At 36.3% G+C, this 14493-nt stretch overlaps 3 protein-coding genes across 3 annotated transcripts in view; 1 reads left to right on the forward strand and 2 right to left on the reverse strand.

Moving 5' to 3' along the window:
- The window catches only part of LOC128251046 (zinc finger protein 98-like), a 9780-nt gene extending 7024 nt beyond the window's left edge, over positions 1 to 2756 (forward strand). Inside the window, exon 2 of the mRNA XM_052977354.1 lies at positions 520 to 2756. Coding sequence (XP_052833314.1) covers positions 928 to 1959 — 1032 coding nt within the window. The 5' untranslated portion in view covers positions 520 to 927 and the 3' untranslated portion in view covers positions 1960 to 2756. The remainder of the gene's footprint in view (positions 1 to 519) is intronic.
- Positions 2757 to 4540: 1784 nt separating this feature from the next.
- Positions 4541 to 5926, reverse strand: LOC128251108 (zinc finger protein 93-like). The gene has a single exon (XM_052977493.1). The coding sequence runs from the start codon at positions 5924 to 5926 to the stop codon at positions 4541 to 4543; it is 1386 nt and encodes a 461-aa protein (XP_052833453.1).
- A 2968-nt stretch (positions 5927 to 8894) lies between these two features.
- On the reverse strand, positions 8895 to 14401 carry LOC106868512 (zinc finger protein 271). Its single transcript, XM_014913818.2, has 2 exons — positions 13295 to 14401; positions 8895 to 11840 (listed from the first exon to the last, which is right to left on the reverse strand). Exon 2 carries the CDS (start codon positions 11224 to 11226, stop codon positions 9688 to 9690), a length of 1539 nt encoding a protein of 512 aa, XP_014769304.1. The 5' UTR covers positions 11227 to 11840; positions 13295 to 14401; the 3' UTR covers positions 8895 to 9687.
- Positions 14402 to 14493: the final 92 nt, after the last annotated feature.

The following is a 14493-nucleotide window of genomic DNA, read 5'->3' on the forward strand; positions in this document are numbered from 1 at the left end:
TGTGTGTATATATATATATATATATACATATATACGACAGTCTTTCAGTTTCCGTCTACCAAATCCACTCACAAGGCTTTGGTCGGCCCGAGGCTATAATAGAAGACACTTACCCAAGGTGCCACTCAGTGGGAATGAACCCGGAACCATGTGGTTGGTAAGCAAGCTACTTACCACATAGCCACTCCTGCACCTATAACGTTGATGTTTCAAATATATAAAAATCTATTTTCTAAATTTTATCGTCATAATAGTATTTCTTGCCCCGTGAAAATGTATCTCACGGGAAAATGTTTCTCTAGAAAGTTATAAAGAAACAGCTGGCGTTCTCTTGTTACACAACCATTAACAGAAACTATATTTACATTAGATACAGTAGAGAATAGTTTAGAGAATGATGTAAAATAAGCTTTTTAAATTATGTAGTTATAACAGTAATTTATTTAACTTGGTATTTCATTGTATAATAACTGTGTTGATCTCTCTTCTATATCTTATGCTGTTTCCTTTTTATTTCAGATTAAAGGATGACATTGGCATAAAAGAACTTTTTTTTACATTAGCTAAATCTTGAACGTTTATCATCTTTTAAAGACTAAAGGAGAACGTTATACAGAATAGAAATGATCATATTGCTATAAAGTATGAAATATTTGCTCTGAACTGAGACAAATAGCAACATTTTCCTATTCGTTATTTAGTGGTTTTGCATTCTAATTAACTTTGAAAGTGTTTGTAAAGGAGTTTGCAGCATCATTAGATGTTGATAAGGATCACAGTTGACGGCACTGGAGATAATTGTAACAAATAAAATATAAAAGGAAAACGAAGGAAAATATTCGTATATTGAGTTCAAAAGAGAAAAAGAAGGGAAAAAATTTAATTCTGCAACAAATTAAAGGTTTGGAGTTTTGTATTCATTCGGAGATGTCGAATGATATCCAAAAATCATCATATCACTGTGATATCTGTGGTAAATCATTCACTAAAAGTAGTGACTTCACAACTCATAAACGTATTCATACAGGAGAGAAACCATATCATTGTGATATCTGTGGTAAATCATTCTCTCAAAATATTCACTTAACTACACACAAGCATATTCATACAGGGAAGAAACCATATGACTGTGATATCTGCGATCAGTCATTCTCTCATAATAGTGCCTTAACTACACACAAACATATTCATACAGGAGAGAAACCATATGACTGTGATATCTGCGGTAAATCATTCACTGAAAATAGTAGTTTAACAAAGCACAAACGTAGTCATACAGGGGAGAAACCATTTCACTGTGACATTTGTGGTAAATTATTTTCTCAAAAAGGTAATCTAACAACTCATAAACACATTCATACAGGAGAAAAACAATTTCACTGTGATATCTGTGGTAAATTATGCTCTCAAAAAGGTAACCTAGCCACACATAAACGTAGTCATACAGGAGAGAAGCCATTTCAATGTAATATTTGTGGTAGATCATTCTCTCGAATTGATAAGTTAACTTCTCACAAACGTATTCATACAGGAGAGAAACCATATCACTGTGATATCTGTGGCAAATCATTCTCTGTAAATAGTATCTTAACTACACACAAACGTATTCACACAGGAGAGAAGCCATATCATTGTGATATCTGTGGTAGATCCTTCTCTGGAAGTTGTGACTTGACTAACCACAAACGTATTCATACGGGACAGAAGCCATATCACTGTGATATCTGTGGCAAATCATTCTCTGTAAGTAGTGCCTTAACAACTCACAAACGTATTCACACAGGAGAGAAGCCATTTCACTGTGCTATCTGTGGTAAATCGTTTTCTCGAATACATAACTTGGCTTCTCACGAACGTATACATACGGGAGAGAAGCCATATTGCTGTGAAATCTGTGGCAAAGCATTTACTCAAAGAAGTCATTTAACTACACATGTATCAATCCATATGAAAGTGTGACTGAATCATTGCCACAACTCATTACAGCACATGTCAGTAACTAATATTTTAAGGCGGTGAGCTGGCAGAAACGTTAGCACGCCGGGCGAAATGCTTACCGGTATTTCGTCTGCCATTACGTTCTGAGTTCAAATTCCGCCGAGGTCGACTTTGCCTTTCATCCTTTCGGGGTCGATAAATTAAGTACCAGTTATGCACTGGGATCGATGTAATCGACTTAATCCCATTGTCTGTCCTTGTTTGTCCCTTCTGTGTTTAGCCCCTTGCGGGCAATAAAGAAATAAGTAACTAAGATTTTAAAACCGTTTCCCATGCTGAAGCATGAGCCTTGTGAATTTACCAGAAATCCATGAAGCCATGGCAATAATTATACTCATCATTGTTCCGTTTTTGGAGAAAGTGTTTTGCAGCCAGATGTCCTTGATGCCAACGATTTTAGTAACCAAGTTACCTGGGATACATATAGTTTATCTGGACACAATCTGTTGATTAAAATTCATTCCATTTAAGAAATAACTTGTATAACCATAAATGTATTCACCAGGAAAGAAAATTCAGCAGTGTGATAACAAGCTGCTGTCACTATATTTTATATCACTACAGTTATATCAACATTGGTGAGATAACATATTACTGTGATATATTTTAAATAAAAAGCATTCTCATAAAGGATATAGGAAAGATATTGTTGATGTATTTGATATTCTGGGTGAATAACTGAGAAATATGTTCTCAGAGATCTGTAATATCGCTGTAACATTTGTTATGATCTCAATAAATAAAATTTAAAACAAAAATGTTCTTTATTACCAAAAGATATATACCATATTTTAATGTGTATAAGGAGCCCTTGTCAAAAATTAAGTTTAAAAAATATGGGAGTTTCTTATACATGGATAGTATTGTAATCCCTTACAAAACCTCTTTTCCAAATTTTAAGCCCAAAAAGTTAGCAGGTTCCTTATACATGTTAAAATACAGTATATAAACTTTATACTTACCACACAGCCATGTATATATATGCATGCCTCTGGTTAGTGTCAGACTCAGTCATGAGGTAGTGAGTTCGATTCCCAGACTGGGCTTTGTGTCCCATTCTTGAGCAAGACACTTCATTCCACATTGGTCCAGTTCACTCAGCTGTAAAAATGAGTTGTGATGTCACTGGTGCCAAGCTGAGATAACATCAGTGGTGTAAAGAGGGGAGGCCGGTTTGCATGGACAACTGCTGGTTGTCCATAGACTTGTGCCTCAGAGGTGAACTTTCTGGGGCAATCCCATGGTCATCAGTGGGGTGGGGGACTTTACCTTTTACCCCTTTATATATATATATATATATATATATACACACACACACACAAAGTAGTAGAAAATATGGATTGAGAGAATCATGTTGCTTTCACAGTAAGCTCCTCATTTGAAATTGGTTATCAGCTTACATAGTAATCAATTGTTGTGCAATGTAATGTGTGTGTGCAACTGAGAACGTAGGAAACCTGGGGAGGAAATAAATCATAAAGTCAGAAGGTGGAAGAGATGAAAATAGATTTATTTTTCCATATGATTGAAGCTGTATATAATAGTATTATATATATATATATATATATACATATATACACATACTTTTCCACGTCTGGCTGTATAACCTCTTTTGTTTGTTTATTTCAACGTTTCGTTTTCCTGTCTTGTTTTCCATCAGCCACTATCCTCCATGGAACAAATTTAATTTGTGTCCGTGGGAAGAGCCATTTTAACGATGCGTACTGCCCCAACTCTTCGAAACGCCAGTGTTATAATGGTGGCAGCTGATGAAGGATGTGTTCTCTATGTGGCCTGTGTGTTTTTTGTACCTTGTTTATCATTTTGTACATGTTTTTTTGCAATGTCATGTACCCAGATATGCATCTATATATATATACATGTAGATGAAGGTATGTACATACATGTACATATATATGCATATACTCATATATATATGTGTGTGTGTGTGTATTGGTGAAAACAAGAAAAATAGAACTCAAAATATGAGTATATGTATATTTTTATTAATATAAATGTCAATGAATGAAACTCTTGGACCTTCAGTCACTCTGTTGCTTCTGCTATATATAAATAAAAAATATAGCATCAGATAATATATTTGTTTACAGAAAACGTTCTTGAAGATGCATATCTCCTGAAGGAATGAACACATGAATATGATCGAACTGATGTCTGCGGATACTAGACATCATTGTAATTATCCTAGAAATATGGGAAATGATTGTAAGAAATATATGTAGAAACGCGCATAGCGATGCATTAAAATATCTATTAATTCTATCCATGGATTATTGTTACTATTATTATATACATGTTCACAAAAATACTACTTGTGTGTAATTGTTGAACAACAAAATTTAAGTTTGTAAAAGAATTTCTCATATTTCACAATTAACAAAAATTCCTTCCAATCTCTATTTGTCTTTTTGAAGAGACTTGCCTGCCAATCAGGTGATAAGAAGTCCACGTATATCAGAGTAGTGAGCCTTTTTTCCTGTGTGACTGTGCATAACAAGATGAAAATCATTAATCAATCATTTTAGAAATATTTCGTTATTGCAGTGAGTTTTTTTTTTCTTCCAACGTGTAATCGTTTGTGCTTGGTTAAGTCACTGCTAGAGACAAAAGATTTCATGCAGATTTGACAAGGATAAGGCCTTTCTCCAGTGTGACTACGTTTATGGACCACAAGATTACAGTTCATAGTGAAAGATTTCCCACATATTTCACATTGAAATGGTTTTTCTCCAGCATGTACTCTGTTGTGCTTTGTTAAGTTACTGTTCGACACAAAAGATTTCCAGCATATTTGACAATGGTAGGGTTTTTCTCCAGTGTGGCAACGTTTGTGAACTACAAGACTGGAATTCTTACTAAAAGTCTTTCCACATATTTCACAGTGAAACAATTCTAGAGTGTGCATTTTAAGAAAACTTTTAGTGATAAATGACTCCCCACATATATCACGCTTGTGGATACGAAGCTGAGGGTTTTGAGTGAAAGATTTCCCACATGTTTCACATTGATATGGCCTTTCTCCAACATGTATTCTTTTGTGCTTCGTTATGTTACTATTAGACACAAAACATTTACCACATATTTCACAACGATATGGTTTTTCTCCAGTGTGACTTCGTTTATGAACTTCAAGACTGGACTTTTTAGTGAAAGATTTTCCACATATTTCGCAGTGAAACCCTTTTTTTTCGGTGTGATTTAATATATGTGCTTTTAAGAGACCATTAGTGATAAATGACGCTCCACATATTTCACAATTATAATGCTTTTTCCCAGTAGGACTACATTTATGAATGACACGCTGAAAATTATTAATTAACAATTTCCCACATTTTTGACACCTAAATGGGTTTTCTCCCGTTTGACAAGTGTTGTGTGTTTTTAACGGGCTTTTTACAGTAAATGATTCCCCACGTGCTTCACAATTATAAGGTCCGTCTCCAGCATGACTATGTTTATGGCTAAGAAGAACAGATTTAAGAGAAAATGATCTCTCACATATTTCACATTGGAAAGGTTTTTCTCCGGTATGGATACGTTTGTGGATAAGAAGAACAGAATTAAGGGAAAATGACTTCTCGCAAATTTCACAATCATACGGCTTTTCTCCAGGGTGTGACCGTCTATGTTTTATTAAATCCCTGTCAGATACAAAATATTTCCCACATATTTTACAATAATAAGGTTTTTCCCTGTTGTGTATTATTTTGTGCGTGTAGATATCATGTTTTGAAGAGAATGTTTGTCCGCAAATCTCACAGCCATATTCAGGAACATTTCCACATAATGATCTTTCCTTAAGAAATGTTTCATTCCATAAAAATTCTTCATCGTCGGTCTCTTTAACTGTATTTATAGTCTTAAAAACAGTTGTGTTACAAGCGTCCCATTGATTAATGTCCACCATATTAAATTACCAAAGAATTGCCTGCAAACTTACAAATGTTTGTAATGATAAATACTTATGGTGCAGTTTCTTGTCTTCGATATCACAATCCGTTGTTTACATGTGTCAAACATGTGGAGCATTTTCTACTTACCATTAAAAAATACTTGTTGGTGACCGGGTCCTCCCCTGAAATCAATTCGTAGAAACGTGCTACAATATGTGCAACAATAGCAACGCAAATAATTTGCGCTTTCAATTTAAAGTCCAGTTGAAAAGTGGAGACGGTTGAGGAAAGTTCATTGATTGATTTGTTGTTAATTAACATTTCCCCCGGGTCCTGTAAAATAGCCAACAACCTATCAACGATGTAAAACGGTGATCAGATGAAATATGTAATCATGAAGGTGATGGATCACCAGCCCGCAAACATGTAGGGCACCCTTTCTTATCCACAAATGTTAAAACATGAGGTAATAAGATCAGCTCAACAAATTAGAAACACACTGAACACGCGGTTTCATCAATAAGTTTTCCCTCGTTTAAACGACACCGGTGACGTATATCAAAAGTCCCCAACATAATATTATATCGATGAAAATCAGCTTCGAATCCAACCCATGGAAAATGCCAAAAATATCATCCAGCTATAAATAGTAATTACGTATCAACAAAGGTGTCTTTACATGGTCATTCAACCGACTAAAATAGCAGCTAAACACCTCTTGCCAACACACACTACCGAAAAAAGGCTTTCGATCGTATGTCTGTTTATTAAACAGACTGATCCGATATAATTCGATTAGCTTCAACTAATTAGAAACACACGCAGTTGGCAGTGGTAGTTGAACGACATTAAAAAATCCCAACCCCAGTTAATAGTATACAACAAAATCGGTAACTGCATCGTTATTTTGTACTGTGCATCATCCTTAGGAGTCAAAATTGGACAGCATCGTTGTTGTTGAAGTTGAGAGAGACTGAAAGGTTCAAGAGTATTGTGCATTGGCACCTATATTGATAAAAATATTTGGAGTTCTGTTTTTCTTGTTTTCACCAATATATATGTAATATTATATACAGCTGTTGTTGTTGGCACTCCGTCGAGGGTTCCAGTTGATCCGATCAACGGAACAGCCTGCTCGTGAAATTAACGTGCAAGTGGCTGAGCACTCCACAGACACGTGTACCCTTAACGTAGTTCTCGGGGATATTCAGCGTGACACAGTGTGACAAGGCTGACCCTTTGAATTACAGGCACAACAGAAACAGGAAGTAAGAGTGAGAGAAAGTTGTGGTGAAAGAGTACAGCAGAGTTCGCCACCATCCCCTGCCGGAGCCTCGTGGAGCTTTAGGTGTTTTCGCTCAATAAACACTCACAACGCCCGGTCTGGGAATCGAAACCGCGATCCTATAACCGCGAGTTCGCTGCCCTAACCACTGGGCCATTGCGCCTCCACTATATACAGCTTTAATCATATGGGAAAATAAATCTATTTTCATCTCTTCTACCTTCTGACTTTATGCTTTATTTCTTCTCCAGGTTTCCTAGGTTCTCAGTTGCACACACACACATTACATTGCACAACAATTACTCTTTTACATGTTTCAGTCATTTGACTGTGGCCATGCTGGAGCACCGCCTTTAGTCGAGCAAATCGACCCCGGGACTTATTCTTTGTAAGCCTAGTACTTATTCTATCAGTTCTCTTTTGCCAAACCGCAAAGTTACGGGGGCTTAAACACACAGACGATGTTAGGGGGACAAACACAGACACATAGACATACACACACACACACACATATATATATATACGTATATATGTGTATATATATATATATATATATATATATATATATATATATATATATATATATATATATATATATACATACATACATACATATATACGATGGTCTTCTTTCAGTTTCCGTCTACCAAATCCACTCACACGGCTTTGGTCGGCCCGAGGCTATAATAGAAGACACTTGCCCAAGATGCCATGCAGTGGGACTGAACCTGGAACCATGTGGTTCGTAAGCAAGCTACTTAACACACAGCCACTCCTTGATAACCAATTTCAAATAAGGAGCTTACTGCGAAAGCAACATGATTCTCTCAATCCATATTTTCTACTACTTTATATGTGTGTGTATATATAAAGGGGTAAAAGGTAAAGTCCCCCTTTGGTTATGAATGACCATGGGATTGCACCTAGAAAGTTCCCCTCCAAGGCCCAAGTCCAGGCAAGGTTGTTTGTAGAAGACCAGCAGTTGCCCATGCATACCAGTCTCCCCTGTCCATCCCATGATGTTATCCAAGGGAAGGGCAAAAGGACAGTATAGCCTGGCACCAGTGACATCGTAACTCATTTCTACAGATGAGTGAACTGGAGCAACGTGAAAGAAAGTGTCTTGCTCAAGAACAGAACACACAGCCTGGTCCGGGAATCGAACTCACTACTTCAGGATTGCTAGCCCAACGCTCTGACAGAATGTCATTGATGGTGGTCATAGTGTTGGTTGTCATAAAGATGATAATGATGATGATGATGGTGGTGGTGGTGGTGATGGCAATTAGAGGTAAGAGGCCTAAAAAAGATGAACAAGCCGGAATTTAGATAAAAGTCACTGGAGATGTCTTCCACCAATAACAGAGAATTCTTTAAGGGTGCCTGATGCCAGCCAACGTCAGTGATATTACAATCCCTGACCAGGAGACACATGTACTAGTATCAACATCACCACTGCCAAAACTGGGACCAGAAATAAAAGCACCACCACCACCAACAACAACAACAACAAACTCATCCATCATCATCACTAGCATAAGCAGCATCACCACCATCATCATCATCGTTGTTTAACATCTTCTTTCCATGCTGGCATGGGTTGGACAATTTGACTGAGGACTGGCAAACCAGAAGGCTGTACCAGGCTCCTACACACACAACTTTATACGTATATCCTCTTATGCAATGATGAAATATTATGTTTAACACTTTATTCATTGATATCATAACAAATGATGCAGTGATATTATTACACATCTCTGAGAATATATTTCTCAGTTATTTACCCAACAATATCTTTCCTATATCCTGGAAATATGTTATATTGAATATTTATGAGAATGCTTTTTATTTAAAATATTACAATAACATGTTATCTCATCAATGTTGATATAACTGTGGTGATATAAAATATAGTGATAACAGCTTGTTATCACACTGCTGTATCTTCTTTCCCACGGGAATACATTTATGGTTATACAAGTTATTTCTTAAATGGAATGAATGTTAACAAGTAGCTTGTGTCCAAGTAACCTTTTATGTTCCACATAAAAGGTTACTAAAAGGGCTGGCATAAGGAAGGGCATCTGGTTGTAAAACAACTCCTCAAACAACAATGAGAGATATGATTGTTGCCAAAGGTCCATGCATCATTGAGAAGTCCACAAGGTTAATCCATGGTTTAGCAGGGAAAATCATCTTTAAATGTTACTTGTTTGTTGTAAAGAAATTTTACAATCATAAAGTCATACTTTTGCATGGATAGATACATGTTTAGTTGAGTGGAGTTCGTGAAATAATGATTTAGTACACATACGACAGTGAAATGGCTATTTTCTTGTATGAACACGTTTGTGAGTAAAGTGACTACTTATAGAGAATGATTTGCCACAAATATCAAAGTGATATGGTTTCTCTCCTGAATGAATATGTTGATGTTTTGTGAAGTAAGTTTTTACAGAAAATGTATTACCACACGTCACAGTTAAATCATTTCTCTACTGTATGAACATTCTTATGTTTAGTTAAGTAACTATTTATAGAGAATGATTTACCACAAATATCACAGTGAAATGGTCTCTCTCCTGTATGTACTCGGTTGTGTTTTATTAGGGAGGCTTTTTCAGGGAATGCTTTACCACATATATCACAATGGAATGGTTTCTCTCCTGTATGAACACGTTTGTGTTTAGTTAAGTTAGTGCATTCTGAGAATAATTGACCACAGATTTCACAGCGGTATGGTTTCTCTCCTGTATGAGTTCGTGTATGTCTAGTTAATTCACTACTTTGAGAGAATGATTTACCACAGATATTACAATGAAATGGCTTCTCTCCCGTATGAATACGTTTGTGAGAAGTCAAGTTACCTACTTGAGAGAATGATTTACCACAGATATCACAGTGAAATGGCTTCTCTCCTGTATGAATACGTCGGTGAATAGTTAAGGCACTTCTTTTACAGAATGATTTACCACAAATATTACAGTGAAATGGTTCCTCTCCTGTATGAGTATGTTTGTGTTTTGTTAAGTGACCACTGCTAGAGAATGATTTACCACAAATATCACATGGATATTGTTTCTCTCGTGTATGAATACGTTTGTGTGAATTTAACTTATCGAGTCGTGATAATGATTTGCCACAGATGTCACATTGAAATGGCTTCTCACCCGTATGGAGACGTTCGTGAACTTTTAAAGCATCACTTGCAGTGAATGATTTACCACAGATATCACAGCGGTATGGTTTCTCTCCTGTATGAATACGTTTGTGTTTAATTAAGGCACAACTTACAGAGAATGTTTTACCACAGATATCACAACGGTATGGTCTTTCTCCTGTATGAACACGTTTGTGCTTTGTTAAGCCATAATTGTCAAAGAATGGTTTACCACAGATGTCACAATGAACTGATTTCTTTCCTGTATGTATAACTTTGTGTCTCTTCAAGTTAGTGTTTTGAGAGAATGATTTACCACAAATGTCACATTGAAATGGCTTCTCTCCTGTATGAATACGTTTGTGAGTAGTTAAACCACTACTTACACAGAATGACTGACCACAGATGTCACAGTGAAATGGCTTCTCCCCTGTGTGAATACGTTTGTGCTTAATTAAATCACTACTTCCAGATACTGACTTACCACAGGTATCACACTGAAATGGTTTCTCCCCTGTATGAATACGTTTGTGAATAGTTAAAGCATTGCTTCTAGAGAATGATTTACCACAGATGTTACAGCGGAATGGTTTCTCTCCTGTATGGATGCGTTTGTGAGAAACTAAGGCGCTTCCATCAGAGAATGATTTGCCACAGATATTACAGTGAAATGGCTTCTCTCCCGTATGAATACGTTTGTGAGTAGTTAAAGCAGTACTTCCAGAGAATAATTTATCACAGATATCACAATGATATCGTTTTCCTCCTGAAGGATTCTGTTTCTGCTCTTTTAAATTATCATTTTCACAGAATGGTTTATCACTGATATCACACTGATATGATGACTTTTGTATATCTTTTGACATTTCTCCAAGGAATAAAAACAAAACCAAATCCTTTAGCTGTTTCACCGTATTACATTACTCCCTTGAAATTATTCTCTGTCCATCACAATATTTCAATAGTTTTCTTGTTTCTGTTTTTATACAATTATTTTTATGGTTATCAACTGCGATCTTCATGAATATTTAAAAATGCTGCAAACTCTTTTAGAAACATATTCAAGTTTAATTCGAATGCAAAAGCACCAGATAATGACATAGAGAAACGTTGCTATGAATCTCAAGTGACAGCAAATATTTCATAGCAATTCAACCCTAGATTTATTACAGTAGGGTTATTATACAGTAGGGTTATTATATCTGTTCCCTAAAACATTTTCCTTTCGTGTTTAATAGACGATACGTCGGTAGTATGTAAAAAGCAGTCGGTACACTCTGTTAGGGTTAGGGTTAAGAAGGGCATCCAGCCATAGAAGCCATGCCTTAAAAGACAGCAGGAGTCTGGTGCAGCTACTTGCAAGCCAGCTCTGAGTCAAACAGTCCAACCCATGCTAGCATGGAAATGCGGACGTTAAACGATCATAATGATAAAGTATCCGGTATACAAAAGTTGTTTTCTGCCAATGTCATCCGTCAATCTGAAGTAATAAAGAAACAGTATTAGATACCAGAGGAGAGATCAAAATGGAAATGTTCCAACATTTCTTTATTAGCAAATTACATCAAAGAACATTGTGTGAAATCTAAAGATGTGTAAAGCACGGCCACATCATCAAATTGCGGGCGAGTTTGTGTCTCACTACTCAACACGTAGACATGAAAGTCAGTGTGTGTGTGTTTCACTTCTCTGTTCGCTCACGAATTTGAACAGTAAATGTTGGCTTCAACAGGACATAAAAATCTTTACGGAAATTACTGAACAAATAGATAAAACATCTGATGATCCGATTTGATTTTGACAGATATGCGACTTATATATATATAAAGAATACCCTTTAGCAAACCCACTTCGCTCCACACCCACCGCCAATATACTTTTCATTGTTAAAATAGAAGAAATTTCAGCCCCTCCTCCCACCACACTTTATCCCAATAAAGAAATTCGGTCTTTTAATTAAGAGCGAAACAAGAATCTATTAACATTGACAAATGCAACCTACCCTCGATCTTGTGACTGACCCGAGGGTTATTTGCTGTTATTTCTAGCATGTAGAGTGACCACTTCGCTGCCTGTTAAATGTTTGTCATACGAAGGGCGCACCTTTCCCCCATCGTCACTATCATTAGATGGATTCGTGATGTTTTAAAAAGTCTTCCAAGTAGTCGGAAATAAGAGCCACATCTCTGATTTTATTTGCTAGTTCTTTCTTTCTTTCTTTCTTTGAATTACACGTTGACATATAAGGAAATGACAGTTGTGAAAATAGATTAGGGAGTGTCTAAAAATGCGACATTTTTCGTTATAGAATACATTATTTTAGCAAAATTAGAGACAGATTAATGAGAACAGTGCAGGTGTAATCTGAAATCGGATTCAGACTGCCCTCGGTGGGTAATTTGAAATCTTCACACGGATTTTTACTAAAGAAAGACAAAGAAAAGAAAAAAAAGAAGAAAAGACGCAAAAGGAGAGTATCCTGACATCTAGCTCCGATTTGATTGCCCCCACAAATAATAACTTAAACTATAAACACGAATAATTATTATTAAGATCATTAGAATAAGCTTGTTGATTTATTATTGTTTAAAATGTGTTTATTCAGTTAATTCAGAGCATAATGTGGAGAAGACGATTAATATCCATGTCTGACAAAATGAAAGCGTTTTCAATTATCAAATCTGTACTTTACTTTATATATCACATGTAACGCTGATATTTTCAAAAATAACAGATCAACATTTCAGTTTGGAAGTATTTTCCTGTAGGCAAACGTCAGCAAAAAGACGACTTTTGCAGGATCAAATATCTTTGTTGTAATATTATATATTTACACTAGTTTAGAATTACTGAACATAATGACAATTCTATTATCTATACATATTATTACAGATCTATTATTATTATTATTCAAGTAAATCTTTGTCAACTTACCGCTGTTTCTCAACAGTGAATCAGTGCGTCGATCAAAATGCAAAACAAATTCTTTCGTTCTTAGATTTTCAGGAGATTCTTCTCCATTTTTAAAGATTCTGCGACGTAAACCTTCGTTTAGCTTCTTCGTTCTTTATACATCAATTTCTGTTTGTTTTAAAAGCATCGCTTTAAATATACTCTCTGTCGGGTCTTGATATATATATATATATGTATATATAATTAAAGCAGTTTTTTTTCGTGTAATGATTTTATAGCAACTGTTTATTTTCACTTCAAGTAACCAATTATATAAATATCAATTACGCAGTTGGCTGCCTCGCCCTTTCCGATTTCTGATGACGAAGAGGAGATAACCACTTGGCAGCACTTAAGAGATTCCTTGTATGTCTACACTTATGGAGATTCGTACAGAACCTATTTGCACCAATTTCTCTGCAACAGTGGTTCTCAACACCCACCCCCTTTTTTGTCTATCGACCCGTATGATTGCTATTTTATTCTGGTGGTCCCCCATAGTCATTCGATGTTTAACCCATAAACTGCTGGGATTTTGCTGTGTGTAACACGAACTGCTGAGCCTATTTTGGGTAAAGATCAACATCGATCTGTCACTCGAAAAAAACACTCAGTGTTTCTTAACACCTTCTGTGATTGGCTACACTGTTTCTGGGGTGAAAGGGTATTGTGTACATACGTTACACGTCATCAAAATTAGGTCAGATCATGCCCTACTTCCATAGCCACGCACAGTCGCGTTGGCCACTGAGGTGGCCTATCGCAGTTTATGGGTTAACAGAAAAAGCGCTATGGGCCACGATCGTGGCCCAGATAGATGCGTTTAATTTATGGGCGTTTGTTGGGGTCTGTCACTCAAAGGCTCCAATACCCCGCAGAATGCAAGAGGACTAATAGTTCAACTAATGGCTTTTCAGATGATATAAAACTTTCCACCAAGTCTCATTTTCATAAAATGTGCTCAGCAGTCCATGCTATGTAAGTGCAAATCCCAGCGCTTTATGGGTTCAGACTAATTTTATAGACAGTCTTTTTTGTGTAGGTTGGACAATGTAACATGTTAGAGAGGGAAACCTGTTTCTTACATCTATAGCAAAAATTTTTTCGGCTTTGTGGTAAGTAGCTTGCTTACCAACCACATGGTTCCGGGTTCAGTCTCACTGCGTGGTACCTTGGGCAAT

Source organism: Octopus bimaculoides, chromosome 28, assembly GCF_001194135.2.
Source record: "Octopus bimaculoides isolate UCB-OBI-ISO-001 chromosome 28, ASM119413v2, whole genome shotgun sequence".
Classification (NCBI taxonomy): domain Eukaryota; kingdom Metazoa; phylum Mollusca; class Cephalopoda; order Octopoda; family Octopodidae; genus Octopus; species Octopus bimaculoides.

Coding starts and splice junctions, on each gene's coding strand:
- LOC106868512 (XM_014913818.2), bottom strand. CDS start 11,226: ATGTCAAAAGATATACAAAAGTCATCATATCAGTGTGATATCAGTGAT.
- LOC128251108 (XM_052977493.1), bottom strand. CDS start 5,926: ATGGTGGACATTAATCAATGGGACGCTTGTAACACAACTGTTTTTAAG.